Genomic DNA, 27,679 nt, shown 5'->3' with positions numbered 1-27,679 from the left:
CTGAGCCAGCTGACCCCTGACCCATAAGGGTTAGTAGGGTGGAACCCGCTGAGCTCGGAGTCCACCGACTCACTGGGACCAGAACGGCGAACCTGCGACGGCTGGTGACGCGCGCGTCCTCCCTCCTCCTTTCGCCTCTGCCGGGAGTGGCGCTCGTTGGTGACGTCGGGGGTATGATGGCCGCTGGGAAGCTAGGAAGGTGAAGGTGAGAGGGCGAGTGTGTCGGGTGGTGGGGCCCGACCCGGCCCAACAAGGCGAGTCTTGGGTACCCGAGCGTGGGCCGGTGGGACGCCGGGTTCCCGAAGGCTCAGGATCGGGGCCGGCGGGCGTCCCCACGCTCTCGCCTTGCAGCCGGGCCCTCCGCGGCCCGTGGAGGAGGGGGCGGGACTCGGGGTTCGGGACTTGGGGGTGGGGTCTCCTGAGGCGTCTTGTCACTCCCCCGCCTTCCCGCTTTCTCACCCTTCCCCGCCAGATTCTGTTCTTGCCTTTCCCCATTTCTTGTCCACTTCTCTATATTTGCCAGCACTTATTCAGCACATGATAGGTGCCCGTATTCATCATCGTAGGCGCCCCAATTTGGGCACTTACTGCCCTGGCACAGTTGTCGCTTTACTTGTTTGGCTTGTGGATGGACGGTAAGCTCCGAGGGCAAGGGCTCTCAACGGATGTTTTTTATCCATCGCTAATTCTAGCGCCTAGCATGCACGCACACATATGTGCTCACACATGCGTGCACACACACACACACACAAGGCAGACAGAAAATGTACATAATTAGCTGCTTGGACGCTTGAAGCCAAAACTGCCCATTCCCATTTCCATCTGTTGTGAGCCTTGGTTGCCCTATTTCTTTAATTTCTCTATCTGTTCTCTTTCTCTCCTCCCAGAAAGGGCTCTGACTGTCACCCTTGCCATCCCCAAGAGTCAGGTGAGGCCCCTCCACACAACTGAAAACAAGTGAGGCTTGCAGTCAATGGGAGGGAGGCCGTATCTCAGTTCCGAGCTTGGCCTCTTAGCTGGCAGTCCATAAATCTTTAAATATTCCAAGCCTGTCTTTGCACTGTGGAATTGAGAGTTAAGTAAGACGTTTTGCAGCATCTGACAGATCGAGGCCTTCAGTAAGGTCCACTTCTCTGTCTCAACTTCACCTTCCCGTCTCTAATCCTCAGTGCCCTCAAACCTAGTCTTTGAACTGGTTCTGCCCTCTCCTGTGGTCCCTCTGGATGTGCTTTTACCAGAGTCCCTGCTTGTCACCAGCACGTGGCTGAACACATGTTTGTGCACACCCAGGCTTGGCCCTGCACCCGTGGGTTGTTTTTCCCCAGGGCACTTCCTCACCTACCACCCCAGTACCTCAGTGAGTAAACTTCCCTCGGGCATGAGTTTGTTTGGCTTTTTAAACCTGATTAGACTTGTTTGGCACCATTTTTTTACCCCTGCCTGTTGACCTCTCCCTTTGCTTTTCTAGTAACTCAGAATTGGCGGAGTCAATCAGTAGCCGTCTTCAACCTGAGACAGGAGGGAGGAGAACTCAAATTCTTTTCCTCTTTTTGACCCAGCTGGTGTTCATGATGCCTACCCTGTGAAAGTCTCTCACCATCGGAAAAGTAAGTGGTGGCCGAGACATCTGGCACCCTGGAATTGTGTGGGGTGGAAAGGGGTGTACTCTGCTGGCCATCTAGTGCCGAGTCTCTTGGACAGGGGTCTCTTGAACAGAGCTGGATTTTTCCAACCTGTGTTGGAAAAAACTGTCTCCTTTCACATGATTTTACTGGTTGCCGAGAAAGCCCATTTAAAGGTTGACAGTTAAGAAAATGACTGGGGTCTCTGGGCTCCCTGAAGAACGAGTCTCTATCTCCCTCATTTGTTCTCTGCTGTGCTGGCTCCTCTGTCCCCTTCTCTGCCCGCCGGAAGTTGGGTCACTGGCTCCTTATCACAGTTCTTCTAAGAGTCTCCTCTGCCTCTTTACTGTGTATACTCTTTTGTTTCAATTTCTCAGCTTTTCCTCTGTTCCAGTTGTACTAGCAGACGATCTGTGGATCCATTTTATTTTCTCTGCTAGGAGTCGCTGCGCATGAAACTGGGTAAGGAGGTGGTGTGGACTCAGGGACTGTGCTTGGGATCCAAACACACCTTGGAGTGAATTTTGTGGCTGCTATCGCTGCACCCATGGCACCTAATCCTCCTCCACTAATAGCCTAGGTTGAGGCTGAGCTTTTCAGTACCTGCGAGTGCTAGGAGCATTTTAGAATTGGTTTTAGTTTAGTATCTATTACTACTATGCCCCCAGCACTTTTTTGTCATGGGAGAAGGAGACTACTAGGATGAATGAGGCTTTTCCCAAAGTACGAGCCTTCTCCTGTTATGTAGAAGAAGGTTTTCTTCAGAGAAGTTTGTGAAATGCAGCATTGTGAAATGCAGTTAAGTGAGAGTTGTTACAACAGGCCTTCCTTCCTAAAGTCTTTGTTGTGCTCATGTGCTACAGTGTGGGGGGTGGACTGTAGAATGTAGTGTCTTACAAATTGATTCTGCTATGGAGCCCTGTGTATATGGAACATGGGCTGCATTAGAGTTCTGTGGACCACACTTTGGAAAATGCTAGTGTTGATTCTCTGAAACCATGACCTCGGGAAGCGCTTTGAGGCGGTCACAACAGCTTGATGCGTGCCACTTGGTGGATAGCTGATACTGGAGCTTGACTCTGGCCCAGCTGTGCCTGGGGGACCGGCTCCACATGTCTGCTATGAGCCCTGTGATGAAGTAGGGGCTATCGGGGCTTTCCAGAGGAGGATCAGGAACCAGCTGCTTCCCCCCACTCTGAAAGCCTAGGAAGCCAGCTGGTGGAACCCCAAGATAGTGGTACTCAGTCTTGGAGTATGTGTGTATTTGCAACTGTGGTACATTTGTGCACATATATTTGCCCAGCTCACTCTTCGGAAGGATTACATCCTGGAATCTGACAGATTTGATCAACTCTCTTGACTCATTGAACTCCAAATACTAAGAAACAGATGCTTGGCCAAAGGCTGCTTTTTAAGAGAAAAGTAAATACATGCATTCCAGGTTTAGAAGGGTAGGAAGGTAATTCCCTTTAGGGGCACTCACTAACTGAAGCCATGTCTCTCAGTTGTGGAGGAGGAAAGTAGAAATGGAAATAGGTCACTGCTCTGTATTAGGCTGGCTTTCTAGAAGCTCACAAATTAGATGGTGAGAAAGTGTGATTTAAAAATTCCTGAAAGTCTGGTAAGGTTGCGTGGGCTCCATGCAGATGTCAAGGAAGGCTTCATGGAGGAGGTCACACTAGAGTTGGGTCTAGAAGGACAGGGGGTGTAGGCCAAATGGGTGAATAAGGGCAGAGGATTCCAGGCTGAAAGCAGCACATGTAACACAAACATAGACTCTCAACTCAGGCATGAATAAGGGCAGAGAAATTAGTTTGGAGGGGTTGGTGGTAGGGTGCACCTGGGAGGTTCAGGCGTGTACCTACAGGCTGGGGAACGTGAAAGCAGGGCAGCCCCTGGACAGGGTGCCATCCGAGCAGACCAGGTGACCTTAGAGCACTCGGCTTTAACTCACGTGCATGCTGTTGAATCTTGCACTTACTAAGCACTTAACACCTCTGGTGTCGTATCGTTTGGGCTTGCAAAGAACGAGCAGAACTTGAAAGCGCCTACTCCTAAAAGTCCTGCTGATATCTGGGAACTTGCTGCCTGCAAGCAAGTCACTTCTGGGGCGGGGCACTGCTGAGCCTCACCCCTGAGCAGACCTGTGCCTCAATCCCTGTGGCAGCTGTGGGGTGGCTGTGGGCGTGCTGGTGGTGGAATTGCCCCTGCTCGCCCCCGAAGGCTGCCTGTTCCAGGGAGAGTCCTGTGATCTTGCTGGTAGAGTTTATTACTGTTGTTGTTTTATAGTATGTAAAACTACCTTTGAGCTTGTGCCGTGTCATCTTTAATCTTCTCATGGACTCTGCATGATATCTCGTTTGTACACATGACAATTCCAAGGCTCTGAGGTTTAAACAGCCCAGAAACAGCACAATCGCGATTTGAACCCAGCTCTCTCTGATTCCAGAATCTCATCTGCAGCGCCAGCTACCTTGTGAGACCCTGTTCTCCTTCCGGTGACTTTCCTCTTCTGCTTACGTGTATCCCCTATGTCTCCAAGAGTCTTTCCTGCTGGGCCACAGGAAGCCCAATATCAGTGTACTCTCCTTTTCTGCTTTGGAGGAGCCAGTGGTATTTTCTTCCCCTTCTCAGAGCGATGCTGTCTTTCTTTTATTTCTTGATTCTATTTATTTATTTATTTTTGGCTGTGCTGGGTTTTCTTTGCTGTGTGACGGCTTTTCTCTAGTTGCAGCGAGCAGGGACTACTCTCTAGTTGTGGCACTTGGGCTTCTCATTACTGTGGCTTCTCTTGTCGCAGAGCACAGGCTCTAGGGCTTGAGGGCTTCAGCTGTTGCAGCTCCCAGGCTCTGGCTCAGTAGTTGCGGAGCACGGGCTTAGTTGCTCCTCAGCATGTTGGATCTTCCAGAACCAGGGATAGAACCCTGTCTCCTGCATTGGCAGGTGGATTCTTTACTGCTGAGCCACCAGGGAAGCCCCATCTGCTGTCTGTCTTCCTTTTTTTTTTTTTTGACAGTTAGTTGTTTATTTGGCTGCGTCAGGTCTTAGTTGCAGCACTGGGATCTTGGGTGTGTCATGCAGGATCCTTCGTTGCAGCACTGGGACTGTCTAGTGGGCTGAGTTGCTCTGTGGCACGTGGGATCGAAGTGCCCCAACCAGAATTGAACCTGGGTCCCCTGCATCACAAGACAGATTCTTAATCACTGGACCACCAGGGAAGTCCCTGTCTTTCTTACTCACGCCCTTGATAGTAGGCACCATGCTAAGAAAATCTCACAGCTATGGTATATTCCTGAGGAGGAAGGCAGAAATGGACACACAGTCACTTCTCTTTCTCATCTCTCCAAAAATCTTGAATATCGAAAAATAACTTTTAGGTTTAGATAAAACATGTGGGTTCCCATTTCCCTGTGGGTCTCTCTTTCTCCTCACTCTTTGGGACGCTTAGTTCCTAAGGGCCCGTTTTCAGTTATTAGGAATGTTTATTTTTTTTCTGCTTCTCAGAAGCCGGTTCAGCTTGCTTTGGCAGTTTCTCTGTAGATTCACTCCTGGGCAGTACCCTGTCATCTCCCAGATAGGGCGCGTGCCAGGTTGGGTGGAGAGCGGGTGGCACTGTGATTAGGGTGGCAGGGGAGGGAAGGGCCGACAGGGAAGTGCTGAGTGTTGAGGAGGGCAGATCCAACTGTACACAGCTGTGCACACCGCCCCTTATCCTTGGAAAGGCCTTTTTCCTGGGACTTGCCAGGGTTTTGAGGGCTCTGCTGAAGAAATGGCGCTATGCGTGGTGGGGACTCTGAGGAACTTTGGTTCAGGGACTGGCAGCCTCATCTGGGGACCAGCTACTCTAGTCTGTCTGCCTCTTTTGACTTTGAGTAAAGATCTCTAGGACTCTGGAGTTAAGCCTCATGGCCCCTAACTTGTTATTGCCATGTGAAAAAACAAAAAACAGGCCACAAAGATGTGCATGTGATTGAGGATTGAGTAAGAGCAAAAGAGATACCACACAGAAACAGATTGGGGTGATAAGCAACTGTTAATAGTGCCTGTTGTAGAACTGTGAGGTTATGGATTTTTTTTCCCTTTAGTTCCCACATTTTCTACAGTAGACACATTTATAATGAAAAGACAACAGTAAACATTTATAAGTATAAATTGTAGAAGTAGACCGCGTTTATTTGATGATCAGCCCTCCTTGCCATCCTCCCCACTGGCAACCAAAGATAAAAATAAACAAAACCTGATACGATTCAGGGCCGTCAGCGCTGGGCAGCAGAGTGGCCAAGGAGGGTGGTGGAAGTGCCTGACCTTGAGCATCACTTTGCTTTCACTGCTCTGAGTGTTCAGAGCCTTTTCTCTAGGCTCTGACGTATAGGAAATAAGTGTGATTTCTGTCATTCTTTTCTGCCTAAGACTGAGAGGAGGACATCTCTGTATGTTACCTTGTGCTTCCCCCATCTTTCTCTGAGGTGGGTGAGGCAGGCCTGTCCTTGTTCACCCAGCAGGGGACAACCAGAACTGACCCAAACTCAGAGCCCTGGGTCCCCACACTGTGTGATAGGAAGAGGGGCCCAGGCAGTCCCTTCCTAGTTTTGAGATGCTGGCTCTGAGCTCCCTGTCCGCAATCTGGTCCTGGAGGGCCCATGTTCTGGATGGGCCTGCGAGCCAAGCCCGGTGCCCCTGCCGTTCACACTCTTCTGCACCCCAGCAAAAGGTCCCTGGGTTCGCTCACGTCTCTTCTCTCTCGCAGCGCAATGTCCCTGCTCTTCTCTCGATGCAACTCCATCGTCACAGTCAAGAAGGATAAGAGACACATGGCTGAAGTGAATGCTTCCCCGCTCAAGCACTTTGTCACCGCCAAGAAGAAGATCAATGGCATTTTCGAGCAGCTGGGGGCCTACATCCAGGAGAGCGCCACCTTCCTGGAAGGTGAGACGGGCACCCTGTTCAGCCACGCCTGCTCCTGTCAGCCTCAGTATTTAGGGGGCAGAACTGGGGGCAGGGAGGTACAGCCCTGCCCTTGACGAGCTCACACCCAGGTGGGTTGTCACCTTCAGTGGTACTCTGCTCCTGGAATCACATGGAACTGGGCTCCAGGGAGATGGGCCAGGGAAACACAGGACCTATCCTTGAAAATTCTATAGATTCTGCTCCACTTAATCATAAGGGGTGGGTGAATCGTATCCTCACCTGAGGGACAAGCAGACTGAGGTTCTGAGAGTCGTTGATACCCTGTAAGTGACACAGTGGACTGTACCCGGGCGTCTCTTAACTCCAAAGCCCAGGTGTTTTGCTTGGCCCAGCCTGGCTGCCATCAGTCCCCCACCCTGTGTCTGGGTGTTGGTTGTTCCTGACCAGGGTGTTCTCTCTCTGATATTTTTAGATACCAGGACTTTGAATAGGAAACTTGCATCACCGGCACCTTTTCCTCTAGTTACTAATTTGAGCCCAACCTTAATCCTCACTCTGTCAGCAGAGAAGGACCGGTTCCCAGGGCCCGACTCAGTCTGAGCACCAACTCCAGCCACTGTCTTCTGAGACTCCCTGTCTAGAAGGCACACCTTGGCTCCAGGCCCTGGGGTTATCAGTGAACAGTCAGTAGCTGAATCTTACTGGTCTTGCTTTCCTCATTTGTGAAAGAGAAGCTTAGGGGAGACCAGGGGTTTCCTAATTCTGGTCTGCAGAACCCTAGAAGTTCAGCGGGAATGCCTCAGGGACATGCTTCTCTCTACTTGGTGCCTTCCCCTGGAGCAGTTTGGCTTCTGGTTGGTGACGCATCAGGCTGCTCCTTTAGGCTCCCTCTAAAGAAAGGAAGTAGTCCCAGTACTGGGGTCTGAACGTTCGTCCCTCTGTGCTCACGTGTTGGAATCCTCAGGCCCAGTGTGATGGTGTTAGGAGGCGGGGCCTTGGGGAGGGGTTACCTCATGAAGGTGGAGCCCTCATGAGTGAGATTAGTGCTCTTATCAGAGATCCCATAAAGCTCCCTTGCCTCTTCTGCCACATGAGGATATGACTAGAAGTCTCCCACCTGGAAGAGGGCCCTCACCTCACCAGGCTGGCACCCTGATCCAAGACTTCCAGCTACCACCACTGCGAGCAACACACTTCTGTTGTGTCTAAGCCTCCCAGTCGCGGTGTTTTGTAAGAGCAACCTGAACAGACTAAGGATGGACTCTTCATGCCCTGCCCTCAGCATGGTGCTTAATGCAGGAAAGGTGTTCACAGAGAATTTGTTCTGTTTAAAGATCTGAATTTCAGGGGTGTAGGATTGGTAGTTGAAATGATTCCAGTCTAGTATCTGTTTGTTTAGCAATAGTTCTGGCGTGCAGAGATGGGACAGACCAGGCTGCTCTCCCCTCTGGAGCCAAGACTAACCCTCTGTGATGCTCTGACTCACTCCCATGGTTCTGTGGAGGAACACGTGGTTCATAATGGAAGATGTTTGTGCGATGGCATCAGGAGTGGGTGTTTTGATTTCTCTTTTTGTGAAAACAGGAGGCCTCTCATACTGGTGGGCCTCCAGGGAGGAAAAAGCATTGGGGTGATCCTGAGATGTATTTGGGATTGTCCCAGCCGGGGGAGGGGAAGGCTACTGCCTGGGACTGTTCTCTAAAGGGCAGTAGCAAGAGCTTGTCAGCTGATGGCTTTTTCTTTTAAATTTTCTTTCTCCAGTCACAGGCTGGAGAGCCAGCTTCCTCTGGGGCACATTCCAAAAGCCACACCCTTGTGCCCACTTAAGGGAAGAATGTTGATGGTCTGAGTAGGGGTGACCGGTGGACGTGGGGAGGCCTCGTTGGCACCAGCTGTAGGGGAAACTCACTGGGCGGCTCTGAAATGCACCTTTCGTGCTCTGGGACCATTCTCAGGGCTGGGACCTGTCAGCCCAGTGGTTCACAAGTGCCTTAGTCTGTTTGGGCAGCTGTAACAGAAATGCCATAGACTGGGTGACTTGTAAACAACACATATTTATTTCTCACAGTTTTGGGAGGCTGGAAAGCCCAAGAGCAAGGCAGCAGCAGATTTGGTGTCTGGGGAGGGCTGGCTTCCTAGACTGCGATCTTTTCTCTGTAGCAGCTCATGTAATCACATAGCAGAAGGGGCTGGCTACTTCTCAGGTTTTCCTTTATAAGGACACTAACCCTAGGCATGAGGCTCTATCTCTATGTACAGTTGACCCTCAAATAACATGGGTTTCAACTGCACAGATCCACTTATACATGGTTTTCTTCCCATAGTAAGTACTGCAGTAGTACACAGTCCATGGTTGAATCCGTGGATGCAGACTCTGGATATAGAAAGGCTGTGCATACAGAAGCTGACTAAATTACATGCTGATTTTTATTTGGAGGATTGGCACCCCCAAGCCCCATGTTGTTCAAGTGTCAGCTGTACCATCACACTGTCATCACACGGGGCACATAAACATTCAGTCCATTGCAGCCAGGGTGTGCTGAGGGGCAGACACCCATCTGCAGTCCAGCCAGCTCAGGACCTTCCTGGCGCAAGTGCTGGATGGAAGGGGACAGGGTCTTTCTCAGTGGCTCCCATCTGTCATAACATGTTATCCAGCCGCATGGCAAGGGCCCTGGGGAAAAGCAGTGCAGTGATCCCAGGATCCATTCACTTAGCAAACACCATGTGCCTGCTGAGTGCGGGGCGCGGGGGTCAGACAGCTGGGCCCTCACGTGGCAGGTGATGCACACAGGTGAGTGGGGCAGTTACCCTATGCTGAGACAAGGGCTAAGATGCAAGAAGTCCAGGGTGCCTCGGGGACACAAACCAGGAGGACCTGACTCAGGTTGGTGGGATCAGGGCAGGCTAAGTGAGAATAGGCCAGAGCACCCCGAGGTGGTATGTTAGTTCTTCGGAGGGGTAGGGTGAGGAAGCCCCGAGCAAAGCCTGGAGCGGTGGTGAGTATGGGAATGTGGTGAGGCAGGATGCAAGGCGGAGGTGCCCAAGACCCAGCTGGAGCAGTGAGTGGGGCCAGGTCAGGCAGGGCCTCGGGAAGGTCCACAGTGACCTGGACTCAGCCCTGACCCCGCCGTCTACTAGCTCTGATGGGTACATGACGCGGATTAAATGAGGCCATGTTTGACCAGAACAGTGCCTGGCAGATAGTGAGAACTTGGTGAGTGTACGTTAAGTACAAAACATATAAGTAAATGATGGCAGTCAGCATTTGCGTCTTCATCAGATACCTGCCCCATTCTTGGCACTTCTGTGTTTTAATTGTTAATCCTTTCTCCAGCCACATGAAGTAGGTGCTGTTGTTATTTCTGTTTTAAGGCTAAAGAAATTAAGACACAGGAAGGTTCATTTGTCTGAGGTCACGAAGCCAGGAAGAGGTAAGAACCAACACTTGCACTGGAACCCAGCAGTCTTGCTCCTAAGCCAAGTTCTTTATTGCACTGGGGCCCACAGGAGTCTGGACCTCCAGCCGGGGAACAGAGTGCCGCGGGGGTGGGTTCCGCCATCCAGACTGGGATTCTGAAACTCTGACGGTGGGCTGAACTGTTTTCAATCTACACCTGCAGAAACCTACAGGAATGCAGAACTGGACCCGGTTACGACAGAAGAACAGGTTGTGGACGTCAAAGGTTATCTGTCCAAAGTGAGGGGCATCAGCGAGGTGCTGGCCCGGCGGCACATGAAGGTGGCTTTTTTTGGCCGGTGAGTCTCGAAGTCCTCATGCCCTCTTTCTTCCCAGCTGGGAGGGAGGGAGGCATGCTCTTTGTGCTGGATCCGACCACCCCAAGGCGGGGAAGCAGGCAGCACACCCCAGAATTTGGCACTCTCCCGTTTATTTTTTTAAATTTAGCAGTGGTAAAATAGACATAACAAAATTTCCCATGGTAACCTTTCTTAAGGGTACAGTTTCGCTTTGTTAAATACATTCACATTGTTACACAGCTGTCACCACCACCAGTCTCTAGAACTTCTTCCCTGGAAAATGGAAATTTACCTGTTAAATAATATCTCCTGGTCCCTTCTCCCCCACTCGCTGGTAACCACCCCTCTACTTTCTGTCTCTATGAATTATCTGACTCTGGGAACCTCATATAAGTGAAACCGCGTCTTTTTGTAACTGGCTTATTTCAGTCAGTATAATATCCTCCAGAATCATCCATGTCATAGCATTTGTCAGAATTCCCTTCCTTTTAAAGGCTTAACAATATTTCATTGCATGTATATTCCATATCTTGTTTATCCATTCATCCCCTATGGACACTTGTTGCTTTCCCTTTCTGATTACTGTGAGCAATGCTGCTATGAACAAATATCTGTTTGAGACCCTGCTTTCACTTCTTTTGGATATATACCCAGAAGTGAAGTTGCTGGATCATTCCATTTTTAAGTTTTTGAGAAGCTGCCCACCATATGGTTTTCCATAGTAACTGTAACATTTTAATTCCCACCAGCAGTGCACAAGGGTCCCAGTTTTTCTGCATCCTTCCAATACTTATTTACTGTTTTTTTTTTTTTGACAGTAGCCATCCTAATGGGTGTGAGTTAGTAGCTTTTACAGTTTTGATTTGTAATCCCTAATGCTTAGTGATATTGAGCATCTTTTCATGTGTTTGTTGGCCACTTGTATATCTTCCTTGGAGAAATGTCTGTTCAGGTCCTTTGCCTACTTTTAAATTGGGTTGTTTGGGAGTTTTTGTGGTTGTTTTATGATTTTTTGTGTGTGTTTTTCGAGTTGTAGGAGTCCTGAATTTCCTTATCAGATATATGATTTGTAAATGTTTTCCCCCATTTTGTCGGTTACCTTTCCACTCTGTTGTCTGTGTCCTGTGATGCAGTTTTTTATTTTGATATAGTCCAATTTATTTATACTTTTCTTTGTTTATACTTTTGACATTGTATCTAAGAAACTGCCAATTCCAGTGTCATGAGGCTTTCCCCCCTATGTTTTCTTCTAAACGTTTTATATTAAAAAAAAAAAAAAGTTTTATACTTTTAGCCTTCAGATCTCTTTGTTATGCTTTGAGGTCAAGTAGGCACCTCTGGAATGGCTGCTACAGTGCCAGGGAATTCTCCAGTTCTGAGTGGGCACTGACTGGTGTCCTGCACAGTGAACTTGGTTCTGACATTCTACCAGGAGGCAGCAGACGCTGCAGGTTAAGAACTTGGTGCACAGATAGCCCCACTTCAGATGCTGTTCCAACCTGTGCTTCTGATCAACTGGCTATAAATCAGAGGTTCCCACAACCTTCTCCTCGAGTTTAATCTGCTTGAGCAGCATTCACTTAGATTTACTGGCTTGTAACAAAGGATATTGTGAGGGATACAGATGAAGAGGTGCCCAGGGCGAGGTCTGGGAGGGTCCTGAGCATGGGAGCTCTGTCCCCGTCAACTAGGGCACACCGCCTTCCACCCTGAAGCTCATCAGATCTCACTGTTCAAGAGATTGATGGGACTTAATCTACAGCCCCCCTCCTTCCTTTTCCTGGAGGTAGGTGGGCGGGGCTGAAAGTTCCAACCCTCTTACTACTTGGTCTTTCTGGTGATCAGCCCATCCTGAGGCTGTGGGGGGGGCCACCTTAGTCACCTCATGAGTGTAAACAGGTGTGCTCAGCAGGGGCTCCTTATGAGTAACTAGGGACTCTCCTATCACTCAGGAAATTCCAAGGAATTGCCAGGAACTGGGGACAAAGACCAAATATATTTCTTCTTAAACCACAGCACCTTTAAAAAGTTAAAGCCAAATCAGTATGGGTTGCAGAGTCAGACACGAGGGAGCAACGAAGCACAGCACAGGGGAAGAAGGCCTCGGGGAGGTGGGGTGCTCTGCACACAGCGGCGGCCTGAGGCGTCGGCGCTCTGCCCCTCTGCCCCTCTGCCCCTCATCACCTTGCGGTGTCCTTCAGCCTTCTGGGCTGTCTTTTCATCCTCGCCTCAGAACTGTGGCCCTGGCTTTGGTGAGCTGGAGCTGATGAGTTTGCGGAGTGGAGCTGTCTTAAAGAAAAAGAAGGTAGAAAAGCGTGTGGCAGGCAGAATGCTACCATAATCTACCCTGGAGCAGGCCCTTAAAAGCTGGGAGTGACGGGTGGGGCTTCATGTTCGAGAGGAACCTGGTGCGAGAAAAGCAGCAAAATTGGCCTTCTGTAGAAAAACTTTGGGGTCATTCAGCTGAGGTCACTTAGACAGAAGAAGACACCCTGGGGTGAGTCAGTGGCTTCTGGTAGAAGAGGAGGAGTGGTTAGTCTTCCGAGTCAGACAAGTGGTCTCCTGCATGATGCTGAGAGCCTCATGTTGGTGGGGGCTCACTCAAGGGCAGGTAGTGTCTGCATGCTGGCATCACACCACAGGAGCCCGTGTAGTTGGTTTGCCATGACGAACTGGGGCATGTCACACGCACAGGCCACCAGCATTGTCCATCCATTTTCATAAGCACAGAGCACCCACTCTGCCTGTGTGGGCGCTGATGTCACTATAGAGGACAAGGCTTTGGACCTCCAGGCTGTCCCTTCTTAGTGACAACCTGAGATGCAGATGGCAGTAGCTTTACTGGGTTTCCTTGTAGGACGAGCAACGGGAAGAGCACCGTGATCAATGCCATGCTCTGGGACAAAGTGCTGCCCTCTGGAATTGGCCACACCACCAACTGCTTCCTGCGGGTGGAGGGCACAGATGGCCACGAGGCCTTCCTCCTCACGGAGGGCTCAGAGGAGAAGAGGAGCGTCAAGGTGAGAGGGCCCTGCCGGCCTGGCTTTTGGCCCGAGTCACACTGGTGGGTCAAGTCTGGGCTGAGACCAACCAGTGGGTCTGTTATGCCAGGACCCACAGCACCTCTAAGGAGGGGGCAGTGTCCCTGTAGTGGAGTTTGGGGAGCCCTGTCCTAGCCTGGCTGTTTAGGGAGTGTGAGAGCTTGAGGGAGGTTCTGGAGCCTGGAATTCACAGACCTTGTGAATTGCTGGGCAGGCCTTTTCTCTTTGCAATGCAGAGTGTGTATGCCTTGTTCTTGGGGGTGTTGCCAGAGAGCCATCCCTGCATTAGCTCCGTGATTCCCATGTTTTAGCTCAGGGTTCGCGTGCTTTCATTTTTCTGAGAGCCAGCTGCACTTTGGGTTGGGACCAGATGCTCATTTTTGTTCATAAAGAATTAATTATTGCAGAACGACATCCAAGAAAGAAACTTAACGGAGGAGTGAAGGATAGTTGGTTCTTGCTAGCAGCTCCCAACTCTTGACTTTGTATGCATGAAATGAAAGAGGGGTAGCAGATTGGCCTGCGGTCCAGGCCACTGTCCTGGGGCTAGGCTGCACTGGTCTCCAGCCCAGAGGCTCTTCCTTGACCCTGATTATCCTCTGCCTCCACCCTCATCAGACAGTGAACCAGCTGGCGCACGCCCTTCACCAGGACGAACAGCTGCATGCGGGCAGCCTGGTGAGTGTGATGTGGCCCAACTCCAAGTGCCCGCTACTCAAGGATGACCTGGTGCTGATGGACAGGTGAGAGGGCAGGTGCCTCCCCCGGAGGTGCAGACGGGGAGGGCCCCAGGTTTCCATTTCTGGGTCCTCCAGGCCAGTGTCCCCAAGGTCATGTTGTTGCTCTGCTGAAGTATATTACTTTTTAAACCAGCTTAACCACATGTTCCAGCCTTGTGGATTTCCTTCAGGGTCTGGTTATTGTATCATCTTGGCAGGCATCGACCCGAAGATCTCCCAGTGATGGTCTGTAAAGAGGGATAGGAAGGATGCTCGAAAGGGGAAGGTTCTCAGCCTCAACCCAATGTTAGTATGTTTATTGGAGGAGGGGGTGGGGCTTGTTCTTTATGAGGTCCCTGTTGTGTTTTATTTTTCTCAAGGCAACATTTTGCTCCTGCTTTGTGGACAGGCTATAACTATACCAAGAAATTTGGTACCAGGGTGCTTGCTGGACTCACAGAAATGTAGCATTTCACCTTAATTGTATATCCACAAAGTAAAATGCAGGGGCTTCCCACGGGTAAAGAACCTGCCTGCCAGCGTAGGAGATGCAGGTTTGATCCCTAGGTTGGGAAGATCCCCTGGAGAAGGGCATGGCAAGCCACTCTAGTATTCTTGCCTAGAGAATCCTGTGGACAGAGGAGCCTGGCAGGTTACAGTTAGTCCATGGGGTCGCAAAGAGTCAGACACGACTGAAGCGACTTAGCGTGCAAACATGCATGCACAAAATAAAACTCAAATCTTTAGGTTTTTATATGAGTGATAGATGCATATGACAAAAAATACATTTTCAGACAGTCTGGAAGGATATGAGATGAAAAGTAAGAATCCCTCCAGTAAGGGTGATTGCCCTCCCCCCTGTAGCTTTCTCTTCCTTTGCCTGCTGCCTCAGGTCTGTTCAGAGCAGGAAGAATAGGGCCCCGGGTCTGATGATGGTTTACCCCTGTCACCTGCAGCCCTGGCATCGATGTCACCACAGAGCTGGACAGCTGGATTGACAAGTTTTGCCTGGACGCCGATGTGTTTGTGCTGGTGGCCAACTCGGAGTCCACTCTGATGCAGACGGTAACCCATCCTCTGCATTTCCCCACACTCCCAAGATCCAGCCGAGTGGATGGGCCAGCAGGGCCTTGGCTGGCACAGCCCCTCCTTCACTGAGGTCTTTCCCCTCATCCAGGAAAAGCAATTCTTCCACAAGGTGAGCGAACGCCTGTCCCGCCCAAACATCTTCATCCTGAACAACCGCTGGGATGCGTCTGCCTCGGAGCCTGAGTACATGGAGGAGGTGGGCGCCTCTTTTATTTGGCAGCTTGGGGACTGCCACCCCATGTGTCTACCCAGACTCTGCATGCTCTCCCCAGCCGCGTCCCTGAATGAATTTCATCACCAAAGTTGTCCCATGAGGTCTTTGGGGTCACTGTGGGACCGCTTCACTTCTCCCATTCACTTTCCTGGACCCCTCTCCTCTTTTTTTTTGGAGTGTAACTGCTTTACAATGTTGTGTTAGTTTCTGCTGTATAACAGAGTGGATCAGCTGTATGTATACGTGTATCCCCTTCCCCTCTAATCTTCAGAAGGCTTTCCTTCGTGCTGAGAGGCCTCCATACCACATTAGCCGAGCCCTTGCTTTGGACCAGTGCTCTCCTTAGTTCTTGAAGAGTGAGTCAGAGGCGTAGCTTTGAAAGACATCCAGGAAAGCTTAAAAGAAGAGCAAAGGATAATTGGTTCTTACTAACAGCTCAGAATGCTTTACTTTTTATGGGTAACATGAAAGAAAAAGGAGTCACAGGTGCTATGGGGCAATGATCAAGTGTGTAGTCAGCAGATGCGGTGCAGTGTGACTGATAAACTCCCTAACCTACCCTAACTAACCCAGGTAAATCCTAACCTGTGGGCTGAGTGTAATAGATGGAGTTGTGGAGAGGATGATATCTGTTCACCTTGAGAAAAGGCCTGGCACGTGGCAGGTGTCCACCAGAGGCTGTTGTCACTTTGAAGTTCCAGCAGTGGAGCCCTAGGGCTTCAGAGCGAGGAGGGATTTTTAGGTGGCACCCACTTATTCATTAAGCAAGGCCAGGGAGGACTCAGCTTGTCAGTACAGAGTCCACGTGTGGGTTTCTGTTTTTTTTAATGTATTTCTAATTGGGGGAAAATTGTTTTACAGTGTTGTGTTAGTTTCTGCTCTACAACAACAGAGTCAGCCATAATCATACATATATCAACTCCCTCTTGAGCCTTCCTGCATGCCCCCCCACAAGTGTGGGTTTCTTGACCCCCAGCTTCCTTTCCTTCTGGGGCACCAAAGGGAGACTTTTGTGGGCTTTTAACAAGGCAGTTTGGGGCATGTGTGAACGTTTCTGCTTGTTGATACCTCAGGTGTCTTGGACAGGCTGCACCCCGAGGAGCCCTGTGACTTGGGACCTGGGGAGCCTGGTGGCTGGAGGACAGATGGTGGGACATGATCTCTGTGTGTGTGTTGATACCTTCTGAATCCTGAGCCGTGTGACTAGATTACCTGTGCTCTTAGAAAAGAGGCCACCGGGGGCCATGGGCTCCCTCAGGAGGGCCCCCTCGCACCCCACCTGGTCATACAATACCTGTCTGCTTGGGCTCCAGGTGCGGCGGCAGCACATGGAGCGCTGCACCAGCTTCCTGGTGGACGAGCTGGGCGTGGTGGATCGGGGCCAGGCTGGAGACCGCATCTTCTTCGTGTCCGCCAAGGAGGTGCTCAACGCCAGGATCCAGAAGGCCCAGGGCATGCCCGAAGGAGGTGACGATAGAACCAGCTTCTTGCTTTTCCCTGACGCTTGAGACATTGGGTCTTGTGCTAAGTCAGCTGGTAGAAATAGTTGTGAGAATGAGGTAGTGAGAGGAGCCCTGGGTGAGAAGCTCTTGGCTGCCTGAGTTATTTCTGGACTAACATGATGCACTTCTCCTAGGGGGCGCTCTTGCAGAAGGCTTTCAAGTGAGGATGTTTGAGTTTCAGAATTTTGAGAGGAGATTTGAGGTGAGCATGAGCCTTTGATCCTGTTGTCTAGAGATTCTGTGCCTCCCTGGCACTCCCCAGCCACATCCCTGGCAGTTGAATGCCAGAGCCTGGCTCTTGGCTGGTGGCCCCTGCCTCCCTTGGCACCTCTTGTCTGTTCCAGGAGTGCATCTCCCAGTCGGCCGTGAAGACCAAGTTTGAGCAGCACACGGTCCGGGCCAAGCAGATCGCGGAGGCCGTCCGCCTCATCATGGACTCTCTGCACATCGCAGCGCAGGAGCAGCGGTAAGAGCCCGGGAGCAGACTGGCGGAGGGAGCGTGGCCGTGACCCCTCACCCCCATCTGAGCCCAGGCCCAGGGCCAGCACTCAGCTGGCAGAGCAGGGTCTCAGGGTTTCCACCAGACCATGTTTGAGCCACGAGGAGCAGCCAGTGAGGAGGTTGTGGGGCGTCTGTCTGTCCCACCTGGTCTGTGCAGTGAGCTTCCCCAAAAGTCTGAGCTGGCAGCCTTGGTCCAGTGCTACGCCAAGCACTGCAGCCATTCTCAGGGCTGGAAGCAGAAAGCACTTCTTCAGAATACCTTTTTTGGGGACTGCCCTGGTGGTCCACTGGTTAGGACTCCGAGCTTCCACTGAAGGAGACGCAGGTTCGATCCCTTGGCGGGGAATTCAGATCCCACATGCTGTGCAGCATGGCCAAAAAAACCTTAAAAAGAGAATTAATAGATGCTCTTTTTTTGAGAGATTAAAATATATGAGAAAGTACAGAGAATAATATATCTTGTTTCCATTGCCCACAATTGACAATATTTGTTTTATTGTCAGAATAAAACAAATAAAACACAGAAAAAAACTATTGAATTCCCTTTGATTCTTCAGTCCCTGCCCCAGTGTCCCTCTGCCTGCTCCTCAGAGGTAACTGCCATCATTAATTTGGTGTGTAGTCCTGTCATTCAATAAAAAGTACTTTTTATGTAAATCCTGAAGAATGCACAGTGTTGCTGTGTGTGTGTTTCAAATGTACAGGTACGGGAACATGCAATACTTGGCTTCGCTTTCCACTCAGCATTGTTTTTATCCTCTGTCCTTGTTGATGCCTATAGTTGGAGTTTAGGACTTTTCTTTGAGGTAGAGCAATTCTCAGTTTCCCGTAGATTGATCCTTAGATTTCATTATTTTACTACTGTAGACCCTGCTGCTGTGGACACCAGTTTCTGTGTCCCCTGGTGTGCATCTGCTAGAGACTAGCATTAATTCCTGGAGGTGGAGTGTTCCGTCTTGGGATGTATGCGTTTCAACTTTACCCAGCTTTACCTGTGGCTTTCTGAAACATCTGGCCCTGCCTGTGGTCCCGCCAGCAGTATATGCTGGAACTCCCATTCCCCGACCCTGATCTGTACTTCAGACTTGGTGATTTGAGCCAGGCTTTTGGGTAGTGTTGTACCCCTTTTTCTCTTTTCCTTGTTTACTAGTGGAGTTTTTTCTATATGAATGGCAGAACTTGTTCTAAAGTTCCTGAAAAAGCACCCTCCCCTATCTGTTACCACCACATCCTCCGAATTTGGAAAACTTAAGAGCGAGTTGTTGGCACTGTCTCTCCCTCCTGCCTGGGAACGGGAAGAGCAGGCCTCCAGGGGTGTGCACAGAATGCCAGGATCACAGCTGGGGCCCACAGACTTCCCGGCACCACCTCCTCGGCTTAGTCGGGTAACCAGAGCTCTTTCTCTCAGGGTCTACTGCCTGGAAACGCGTGAAGAGCGGCAGGAGCGGCTGAGGTTTATTGACAAGCAGCTGGAGCTCTTGGCGCAAGACTACAAGCTGAGAATTAAGCAGATTACAGAGGAAGTCGAGAGGCAGGTGAGAAGTGGAGGAGGAAGGACACTGGGGAGATTTGGGCTCCGAGTAGAGGCTAGGCACTCGAGAAGTGAAAACACAGACATCCTTTTCCTCGGGGGCTCCTCAGCCTTCCAGGAGGAAGCCATAGTCCTGATTCAAGAACGTGGTGCCTCCCGGGGTTTGCTGTTCCATCGTGTGACCCCGGGCAAGTCTTCCTCCTCTGGGCCGCCTCCTCCACAGCTTAGATGAGTTTTGGTCAGCCAATCTCTTGTACCTCTGAATTCAAAAGCTTTAATTCTGCAGGCCATCTGTGGACACTGCAGATTTGCAGGGAGGCAGACCCAGTCTCCTGGAGCCTGTTAGGCGCTCCTGGTGCTGTGGAGTGGAGCCACCTCCCCTCGGGCCACTCACCAGCACACTTCCTTTGCTGCAGGTGTCGACTGCGATGGCTGAGGAGATCCGGCGCCTCTCTGTGTTGGTGGACGAGTACCAGATGGACTTCCACCCTTCCCCCGTGGTCCTCAAGGTTTACAAGAATGTGAGTCATTAAGTGGCAGGGGCTCCCCTTGTTTCCCGTTGGCTGTGGATGGAGTCACCACGAGACAGGGATTCAGCCCCTGCTGGTCTGAGTCAGGGCCCCTCAGCCAGGGACTTGAGCCTCAGGCTTCATTCCACCTGCCTGCCACTGTCACCTGCTGGGCCTGGGCTGACCAGCCTCTGAATGCCTGGCCCTGGGCTCCCTGGAGGGAACCACTGGTGTAAGGCGCCGCTTCCTTTTCCGTCTCTTCTGGCTTTAGGAACTGCACCGTCACATAGAGGAAGGACTGGGCCGAAACATGTCAGACCGCTGCTCGACAGCCATCACCAACTCCCTGCAAACCATGCAGCAGGAAATGATGGGTCAGTGCCGCGGGGGCTCAGGACCAGGGCTCTGGGTGCCCGAGATCAGTTTCAGGCCAGCCTGCAGAACTAATGACTTTTCCTTATCTGTCCTTTTGTGATGAGTCAGCTCCATACCTTGAGGTTCTGGGCATGTGTTGTGAGTTCATTCCATGCATAGACTAGGGGTGAGCAGGGGAGGGGGCGTCTTGTGTTACCACATGGGACTAGCAGAGGCTGAGAGCTTGGTCTGCTCCTTAAATCCACATATCAGTGGGTACGGAGTCTGAGTCTGCATACCCCACCCACAGGCCGGCTCATCCGGGCCTGGTTTCTGGGTCGCACTGCCAGCATCCTCGCCAGCGGCAGGTGAGGTGAGGCTCAGCACTGGCGAGGCACAAGGCTGAGCCGCTCTGCTTTCTCCCCACTTCTGTTCCCGACAGACGGCTTGAAACCCCTCCTCCCTGTGTCTGTGCGGAGTCAGATGGACATGCTGGTCCCTCGGCAGTGTTTCTCCCTCAGCTACGACCTCAACTGTGACAAGCTGTGTGCCGACTTTCAGGAGGACATTGAATTTCACTTTTCCCTCGGGTGGACCATGCTGGTGAACCGGTTCCTGGGCCCCAAGAACAGCCGCCGGGCCTTGATGGGCTACAGCGACCAGGCAAGCGGAGTCCCTCACCCTTGGGCATTGAGGGAGGCTAGTCTGCGCCCTGGGTATCCAAGCCATTCTGAATGGGGCTCCCGGAGGTCATGGCTGTGGCATGTGGGCCACCACCACAGTCAGGTTTCTGCCACAAATCAACCTAGTTTTATCGTAGGCACTAATATTTGTGAAATTACAAAAGCAAGCTGTATTTTTTTTTATTAAGCTTATAAGTATGTAATTATTAAGTCTAGATGACCTATCTGTCCAGATACCACCATTTTCATGTTTAAATGTTAACCCCCATCTCTGTACCGCTGGAGCTATCACCTGGGCTGCTCTTGGGCCACGTCTCAGGCTTGGGGACCTAAGCTGAGGCCTTCCAGAGTGGCTGCAGCTCATGATCTGTGGTATCCATGGTGTTTACCTTTGGGCTGGGAGGTCTGTTAGGAAGCTGAAATCCTTGTCTGCTACACGTGGAGCTCATTTTCCATTTTGGAAGGCGAAGTCACGCCCTGTGTCCCTGTTCTGGACTCTTGGCCCTGAGGGTTCCCGAGGGTTTCACGGGATGGGAGATTTGCTGCCTTCTTCTTCTTAGCCCCCCTGTTTCTCTCCACAGGTGCAGCGGCCCATGCCCCTGACCCCGGCCAACCCCAGCATGCCCCCACTGCCCCAGGGCTCCCTCACCCAAGAGGAGCTCATGGTTTCCATGGTCACTGGCCTGGCCTCCCTGACGTCCAGGACCTCCATGGGCATTCTCGTTGTTGGAGGAGTGGTCAGTGACAAGCCCAGCACGGGAAGGGTGGGGGCAGGTGGGTGGGACCGAGGGGCAATCTGGCGGGGGTCCCTGCATCAGCCCGGCACTTTACATCCACGATGACTTTTCACTATGATCTCAGGAGCCATGCAACCTTAGCCCTGAAATGTACATTTCTGGACGGAAGTCTCATTTAACATAAGGTGACATTGAGGTTCCCATCTTACAGAAAAAAAATCTGCAGTTGGCTTGCCAAGGATACACAGCTTGGATTTGAGCTTTGGCCCCATCTGACTCCAAGGCCATGTTCTTTCCCCTGTAAGGCCAGTCCTGTGGGTAGGGAAGTGACCTGAGAAATTGACAAACCTGGGTTCTAGAGAGTTGGGCAAGACCAGGAATTTCTTCTTTGTAAGTGAGGAAACAGAGCAGAACTTGCAAGGGCTTGAGCCAGAAAGAGGCCGGACTGGGCTGTGAACCCTCATTTTGCCAGCTGTGGTTTTATGACCCTTCTCTTCTACCCCAAGGCCTGAGGTCACAGGCTGCCTTCTTGATGGGGTACTCCCCACGTCTTGACCCAAGACACGCTGCAGCCAGAGTGACTTGTGCTTTGAATTTTCTTGATGATGTAGGCACGTGCTCTCTGCGATGGTCATTTGAGTTGTAGAGTGGTGGCAGAATGTAACTGATAAAGCTGCCAGGAGTTGACTTCTCAGCTTGGAAAGCCAGGGCAGGCTGGAGCTGAGGCACCCTGCTCCCAGCCTGTAGACAGTACCTACTCTGGTTCTTTTTTTGGTAGATGGTAACCTGGTAGAGGGTCATTAGCTTAGAAGCTGACACTTGACAGTTATGTAACCCTTTTACAATCAGTGTCTCATTTTACCCAAACCACCCTGGGAATTGGGAGGAAGCCATCATTCCTATTTTGAGAGGAAACGGGTATAAATAGACTTGCTGTGGGTCACACAGCCAGTATGGCAGGCAGCGCTGGAGCCTCTGTTTCTGGCTCCAAGTCCACTGCTCTTTGACTCTAACTGTGCTGCCTTGCGCCAAAGTGTTACAAAGCGGATCAAAAGAAGCCATCTGCTGAGGACCGGTACTCAGAATTCCACTTGTCATCAGTGTCACCGGAATGGAATGTCCCTTCTGAGGACTCCAGCATTTATGTTTAAGATGTCTGTGTGCCTGGATCTGTGCCTCTTGTGCTCACAACCATAGCAGTGGCCCCACTGCCTTTGCACAAGTCATGTTGTGTGGGCCACACTCCATTTCCCTCATTTTCCAGCTAGAGAGAATCCCTGCCCTTCTGGTCTCGGTGGGGCCCAAGAAGATGTTGAGAGGAGTGTTCTGAGTAGAGGCATAAAGGCCTTTTGATGCTCCTGGGAAAGTCCTGGCAGCAACAGGCTAAGAAGCTGGGTGGTGGGACGGAAGAGGGCTGCGCCCGCTGACCACTGTGCCTCTGCAGGTGTGGAAGGCCGTGGGCTGGCGACTCATTGCCCTCTCCCTTGGCCTCTATGGCCTCCTCTACGTCTATGAGCGTCTGACCTGGACCACCAAGGCCAAGGAGAGGGCCTTCAAGCGCCAGTTTGTGGAGTACGCCAGCGAGAAGCTACAGCTCATCATCAGCTACACCGGCTCCAACTGCAGCCACCAGGTCCAGCAGTGAGTGTCCCCGTCAGCCCGAGGGGCTGGCACCAGCTCCCGCAGTGCCCTCCTACACTGACCTGGAGACCAGTGGGACCCGAGCGCTGTCCGACTCTGGCCATCAGCTATGTAGTGACAACATGGAGGTTGAGAGTGGGAGAGGAGTCTCTGGGGACACCGTATGTCCAGGGCTGGGACTAAATAGGCCTCTGGTCCCCCAGGAAGGAAGACAGCAACACGAAGGGCGTTACTTGTAGCATCTTTGGCAGGTTACCTTGAAGGACTTGCGTTGTGGGCGTAGCTTTGATGTTCTAAGCCACAGCCCAGTCTTCATGGCATATCTTTGGGCAGGTGGGAGTGGTTGCTTGATCTAGGTGGTGGTGACTAAGGTGCTGGCTGCCTGCCTTTTATTGCTATGTGGCAGGCCCTCTGCTAGGCATTTTGCACCTAATACTTCATTTTCCCCTCAAACACTTTGAAGTAGTTGTTCTTATTGACACTTTCTTTTTCAAAATGAGGAAATTGAGATTTAAGAGGAATCATGTGTCTCCTACAGGCTTCCCAGATGTCACTAGTGATAAAGAACCCATCTGCCAATGCAGGAGATGCAAGAGATGTGGGTTAGATCCCTGGGTTGGGAAGATCCCCTGGAGGAGGGCATGGCAACCCACTCCAGTATTCTTGCCTGAGAAATCCCGTGGACAAAGGAGCCTGGCGGGCTACAGTCTGTGGAGTTGCAGAGTCAGAGACAACTGAGCAGCTGGACACACACGACCCTGTCTCTTGCGCTCGACTGATCAGCAGCAGAACTGGGATCTGAGTCCTGGTCTCTTGTGTCCAGGTCGGGGTGTCCTGCCCTGTGCTCCTGGTTCTCACACGATGGTGATGCTGGTATTTGTGGTGGTCGTGATGTCCACAGTCTCAGCAGGAGGTGGGGCAGATGCTGCCAAACCAGGATAGGTGGTGGCCAGTGCAGGTGACCGGCAGGCTAGCAGCTGCCCTGCCCTGAGTCTGGTTTACCCTCAACACAGCCTGGTTGATCCTGACTCTCTCCCCCTTCAGGGAACTGTCCGGGACTTTTGCTCATTTGTGCCAGCAAGTTGACGTCACCCGGGAGAACCTGGAGCAGGAAATCGCCGCCATGAACAAGAAAATCGAGGTTCTTGATTCACTTCAGAGCAAAGCCAAACTGCTCAGGTGAGGTGGCAGCAGGGGAAACCCGTCCTGCGGGGTTACAGCTCACAGGCAGGTCCTTAACTACGGTGTCTCGGCCACCTGACATGTGCTGTCCCAATCTTCAACATCCCTGCAGGGGCCTGTCATCACCTTCACTTTATAAAAAGGAAAACTGAGGCCTGGAGAGGTGTTGAGTAACTTCTCTGGGATCCCACAGTAGGTGGTTAAGCCGGGAGTAGAAGGATCCAGCCTGCTGGGCACCAGCACCCTCTGAGCCTCCTCATGTTGTTTGGCCTCTGTTGTCAGCAGGAACACTGGGCTAGACCCACCCCTCACTTCCACCGTTTCTCTGTGAGCCCAGGGATGATGGCCCACTGACACCCGTGCCCACGGGGGAGCCGGCCAGGTAGCGGGTGGCTGGCCGAGCCTGGCTCAGAACCCAGGTCTGCACAGAGTCTCCATTGAAAGTCAGAGCTTCGGGCAGCAGGTTGCTGGAGAGAGGATGGGTCCCCAGAGTCAGGAGTGCTGGCTTCTGGTCCTGGCCCTCACATTCAGGCAAATCTCTGAGCTTCCCCAAGTCTCATTGCTTTTATCTGTAAAATGCAGTGAGATTTCGTGACACAGCCACAGAGCTGCGTGCACAAATGCTCTGGAGAGTCCTTGGCTGCTCAGGCCCAGATAACATCAGCACATGGGGACTCGGGGCTTCCTGCCCTGCCCTGACGTCAGCACGGAGGGGGGCTGCATCCAAGGGCGTCCGTGGGCCTTCCCCTCCCTGCAGTGCAGACGTGCGCTCCCGCCCACTGCCTAGGGACACCTATTTTCTAGAGATACACCGCTCATCCCCAGGGGAAATCTCACGAGGCGTGGGTCTCGGGGGTGGGCGCCTCTGCTATGCGTCACCTGCAGGGACAGGGTAAACCCAACAAGGACTGCATATCAGCAGCCCAGCCCCTTGCTGACAGGCAGAACATGGTGTTCCCAACAGATAGGGGCCTTGCCGGTGGGCCCAGCGTGAAGCCAGCATGGGGCTTAAGGGTCAGAAAAGCCTGAGTTTATTTCCACCACCAATGAGTCGTGTGACTGTGGGAAGTTATTTAACCTCTCTGGGCCTCATTTTCCTCATCTGTGAAGCGGAGATTACTAGAGGAATAAAAGAGTCTGTACAAGTCAGGTGTCCAGTAGAACAACGCTTGGCAGGTGACGCCACGGCTAGTTATCAGCTCTTGCCGCTACAAGGTAACCTTTTCTCTGCAGGAATAAAGCTGGCTGGTTGGACAGCGAACTCAACATGTTCACCCACCAGTACCTGCAGCCCAGCAGATAGTGGGCACCCGGAGCCGGAGCCCCCGTGGGGAGGACAGTGCTGCCAGCACGTGGGGCCTCCCACCACCAGACCCGCGTGCAGCTCCTGTCCACTGCCGCCACCGTGAGAACGAAAGCACCCACTGTCTCCCACCATGTTGAGCCCCAAAGCACTAGTTATTTTCCCCTCCTTTGCCTGCTGTTGCAGGAAGACCTTCCAACTTGTGCCCCTAAAGGAAACTTTTTTTTTTAAATGAGTCTGGACAGCACGGTACTGGGGAGTTCAGTCTTATCTTTGCTTTGTCATGCTCTCTTGATTGAGAAGCTGCTGATTGATTGCTTGATGAGCTCTTGGGATCAGCCAGTGTTGCAGAAGGCCTGGTTGGGCCTTTAAGGGTATCAGGCAGACACCGCCCCCTCCTCTGGCCAACGCTTAACACCAACCCCCGCACACTTGCCCCCCACGCACCCCAGCTCCCGCACACCTGCCCACCACGCATCCCAGCTCCCCTGCAGAGAAAGGCCGCCTTTGTGGGGAGGCTGCATTTTCTTCCCAATGCAAACTGATTCCAAGAGTCCCAGGAGGCTTGTGGCTTTTGTGTCAGTGTGGTTCTTCGGCATTCATGCTTCAGTCTGTTTGCAGAGCCTTCCAGACCAGCCTTTCTGCATTGGCAGTGGGCTGAGTGTGGCTTGGGTTTTAGGCGGAGGCAGGCTGTCTGCCATGAGGGGCAGGAAGATACCGCAGAGGCAGCTGGAGCGCGTGGCCAGGACGGAGGTGGTGTGTGGAGCCTGTGTCCTGTCTGTGCTGGCTCGGGCGGCCAGTGCCACGATGGGGCGAGACTTGCCTCCCTTCTCGTTGTGTCCCTTGTTCTGCTTTCGGTCCTTAGCCTTGTAGTCTGGCTTCTTATTGGTGAAAGATGGTTTGGTCCAGATTGTTAAAGGATGTAGTAGAAGGAAAGATGGCGGAAGACAGGGACCTTGGTGGCAGGCTGAGGGGAGTGGACCCCATCCAGGACAGCTGAAGGATCAGTAGTTGGCACAAAACAGGGCCTTCTGTTTGACCTCACTCTGGGAGGGGCTCGTGGGGTCTGAGAGTCCACCCTACCAGTTTGAGGTTCCAAAAGAAACTTGTTCCCACCCCTCACCCCTCCTTGGCTCAAGCCGCCCCTGGCCACCAGACCTCTGGACCAAGTCTCTTGTGCCAGCCATGCTGCACACGGCCAGGAGACAGCGCAGAAAACCCAGCACCCAGCCTCCCACCCTCCTGATCCCAGAGCCTCCAGATGACATATGGGGCCTCGCGTTGCCTTCTCAAGAAAACACTTGAGAAGTGTTTTCTGTATTGAGTGTGGGGATTGTTGCTGGTCACAGTGGGGGCAGGTTCCTGTCTCCATGGTGTTAGCCGTCTGGGGCAGGCAGCCTTCAGGTGGCAGCCTCTGCCGGGCAGGTCAGAGAGCTTCCTAGAAGCCAGCAGCACCGCTCTCCCAGAAAGAGGCGGGCTTAGGCAGAGGGGTGGGGCCTGTCCTGCCCTTCTGAGTCCACCCGCCCTCTGACTTCGGGGAAACGGCTCAGCGGCCTCTGCTTGCTGGTGGGCAGCATGCAGTTGGCGTGCTCTCCAGGTGCCCACTGGTCCTTCAAACCCTCAGTCTACTCTGGTGTGTGGAACAAAGTGATGGACTTAGCCAAGGTTGTTGTACAGCGGAGGATGGCCCAGCTTTTTGCCAGACCCGGGTGGTGGTCACCTCACAGTATGTCCGGAGAAATCAGTGTTGCACAATTCCAATGAATTTTGTGCTTTGGGGGGGGGGGAATTATTTAAAATAACATGAATTTTTTTTTGAATGTATCCCCTGGGATTTTGAGCTTATACAACAAGTAAAATTGAGTTTATACCACTGAGGGCAAGACTGAAAGAATTGTGGCAAAAAGCACTTTAATTTAATGCTGCTAACTTTGTTCTCTGTCTTTATGTTCATTTACTGGAGTGCGAGACGTGCTTGACACAGTGAGTTTTTTCTCTGATGTATTTAAGGTGATAAATTTGCCTGAATTACTCCTGTATCAGTGCTGATAATATTGGACACTAAAATAAAACCTAGTTGGAAACCCTTTGTGTTTGTGTGTCTCCTCAGTTTATTCTTATGCAAACTCTCTCTGACATGAGAAAGTCTACAGGCTGTCTTTTGAAATGACCTTAACTTTACTTAGGGGAAGTTCCCACTGTAACCTGCCTGTGGGTTCCTCCTGACTCTTGGAAGGAATCTGATGCTCTCAGAAGAACAAAAGGCGTAACTGATCTTTAAGAACCAGGAAATCTAGAGTGATTTCTCTACAGATTTCACCATAACTCTAAACCATTCATTTTTCACTTAAAAAGTAATGACTCAGACTGGTCCACCCTAGTTT

At 51.8% G+C, this 27,679-nt stretch overlaps 1 protein-coding gene across 2 annotated transcripts; it reads left to right on the top strand.

Annotated features, from left to right (window-relative positions):
* Positions 1-27,384, top strand: MFN2 (mitofusin 2). Of its 2 annotated transcripts, none has more exons than XM_061160382.1 (19): positions 1-205; positions 1,560-1,607; positions 6,370-6,548; positions 10,154-10,289; positions 13,147-13,309; positions 13,949-14,073; positions 15,006-15,114; positions 15,227-15,334; positions 16,666-16,819; positions 16,989-17,056; positions 17,199-17,320; positions 18,764-18,890; positions 19,303-19,407; positions 19,667-19,769; positions 20,192-20,412; positions 21,014-21,169; positions 22,614-22,810; positions 23,855-23,989; positions 25,226-27,384. In XM_061160382.1, the coding sequence occupies exons 3-19, from the start codon at positions 6,374-6,376 to the stop codon at positions 25,293-25,295; spliced, it is 2,274 nt and encodes a 757-aa protein (XP_061016365.1). In that variant the 5' UTR covers positions 1-205; positions 1,560-1,607; positions 6,370-6,373; the 3' UTR covers positions 25,296-27,384. The 2 variants fall into 2 exon arrangements, with proteins under 2 accessions (XP_061016365.1, XP_061016364.1); XM_061160381.1 differs by having other exon boundaries at positions 4-205; positions 1,469-1,607.
* The last annotated feature ends 295 nt before the right edge of the window (positions 27,385-27,679 follow it).

Source organism: Dama dama, chromosome 14 (assembly GCF_033118175.1).
Source record: "Dama dama isolate Ldn47 chromosome 14, ASM3311817v1, whole genome shotgun sequence".
NCBI lineage: Eukaryota > Metazoa > Chordata > Mammalia > Artiodactyla > Cervidae > Dama > Dama dama.
The sequence above is the reverse complement of the archived record's forward strand: the minus strand, read 5'-3'. Positions and strand labels throughout refer to the sequence as shown.

What these genes read in the sequence shown, in the direction of transcription:
- MFN2 (XM_061160382.1), top strand. Translation starts at nt 6,374, where the DNA reads ATGTCCCTGCTCTTCTCTCGATGCAACTCCATCGTCACAGTCAAGAAG. An exon ending in AGCCTGAGTACATGGAGGAG is followed by an intron (nt 15,335 to 16,665) that starts GTGGGCGCCTCT and finishes CTTGGGCTCCAG; the next exon opens with GTGCGGCGGCAGCACATGGA. An exon ending in AGCAAAGCCAAACTGCTCAG is followed by an intron (nt 23,990 to 25,225) that starts GTGAGGTGGCAG and finishes TTTTCTCTGCAG; the next exon opens with GAATAAAGCTGGCTGGTTGG.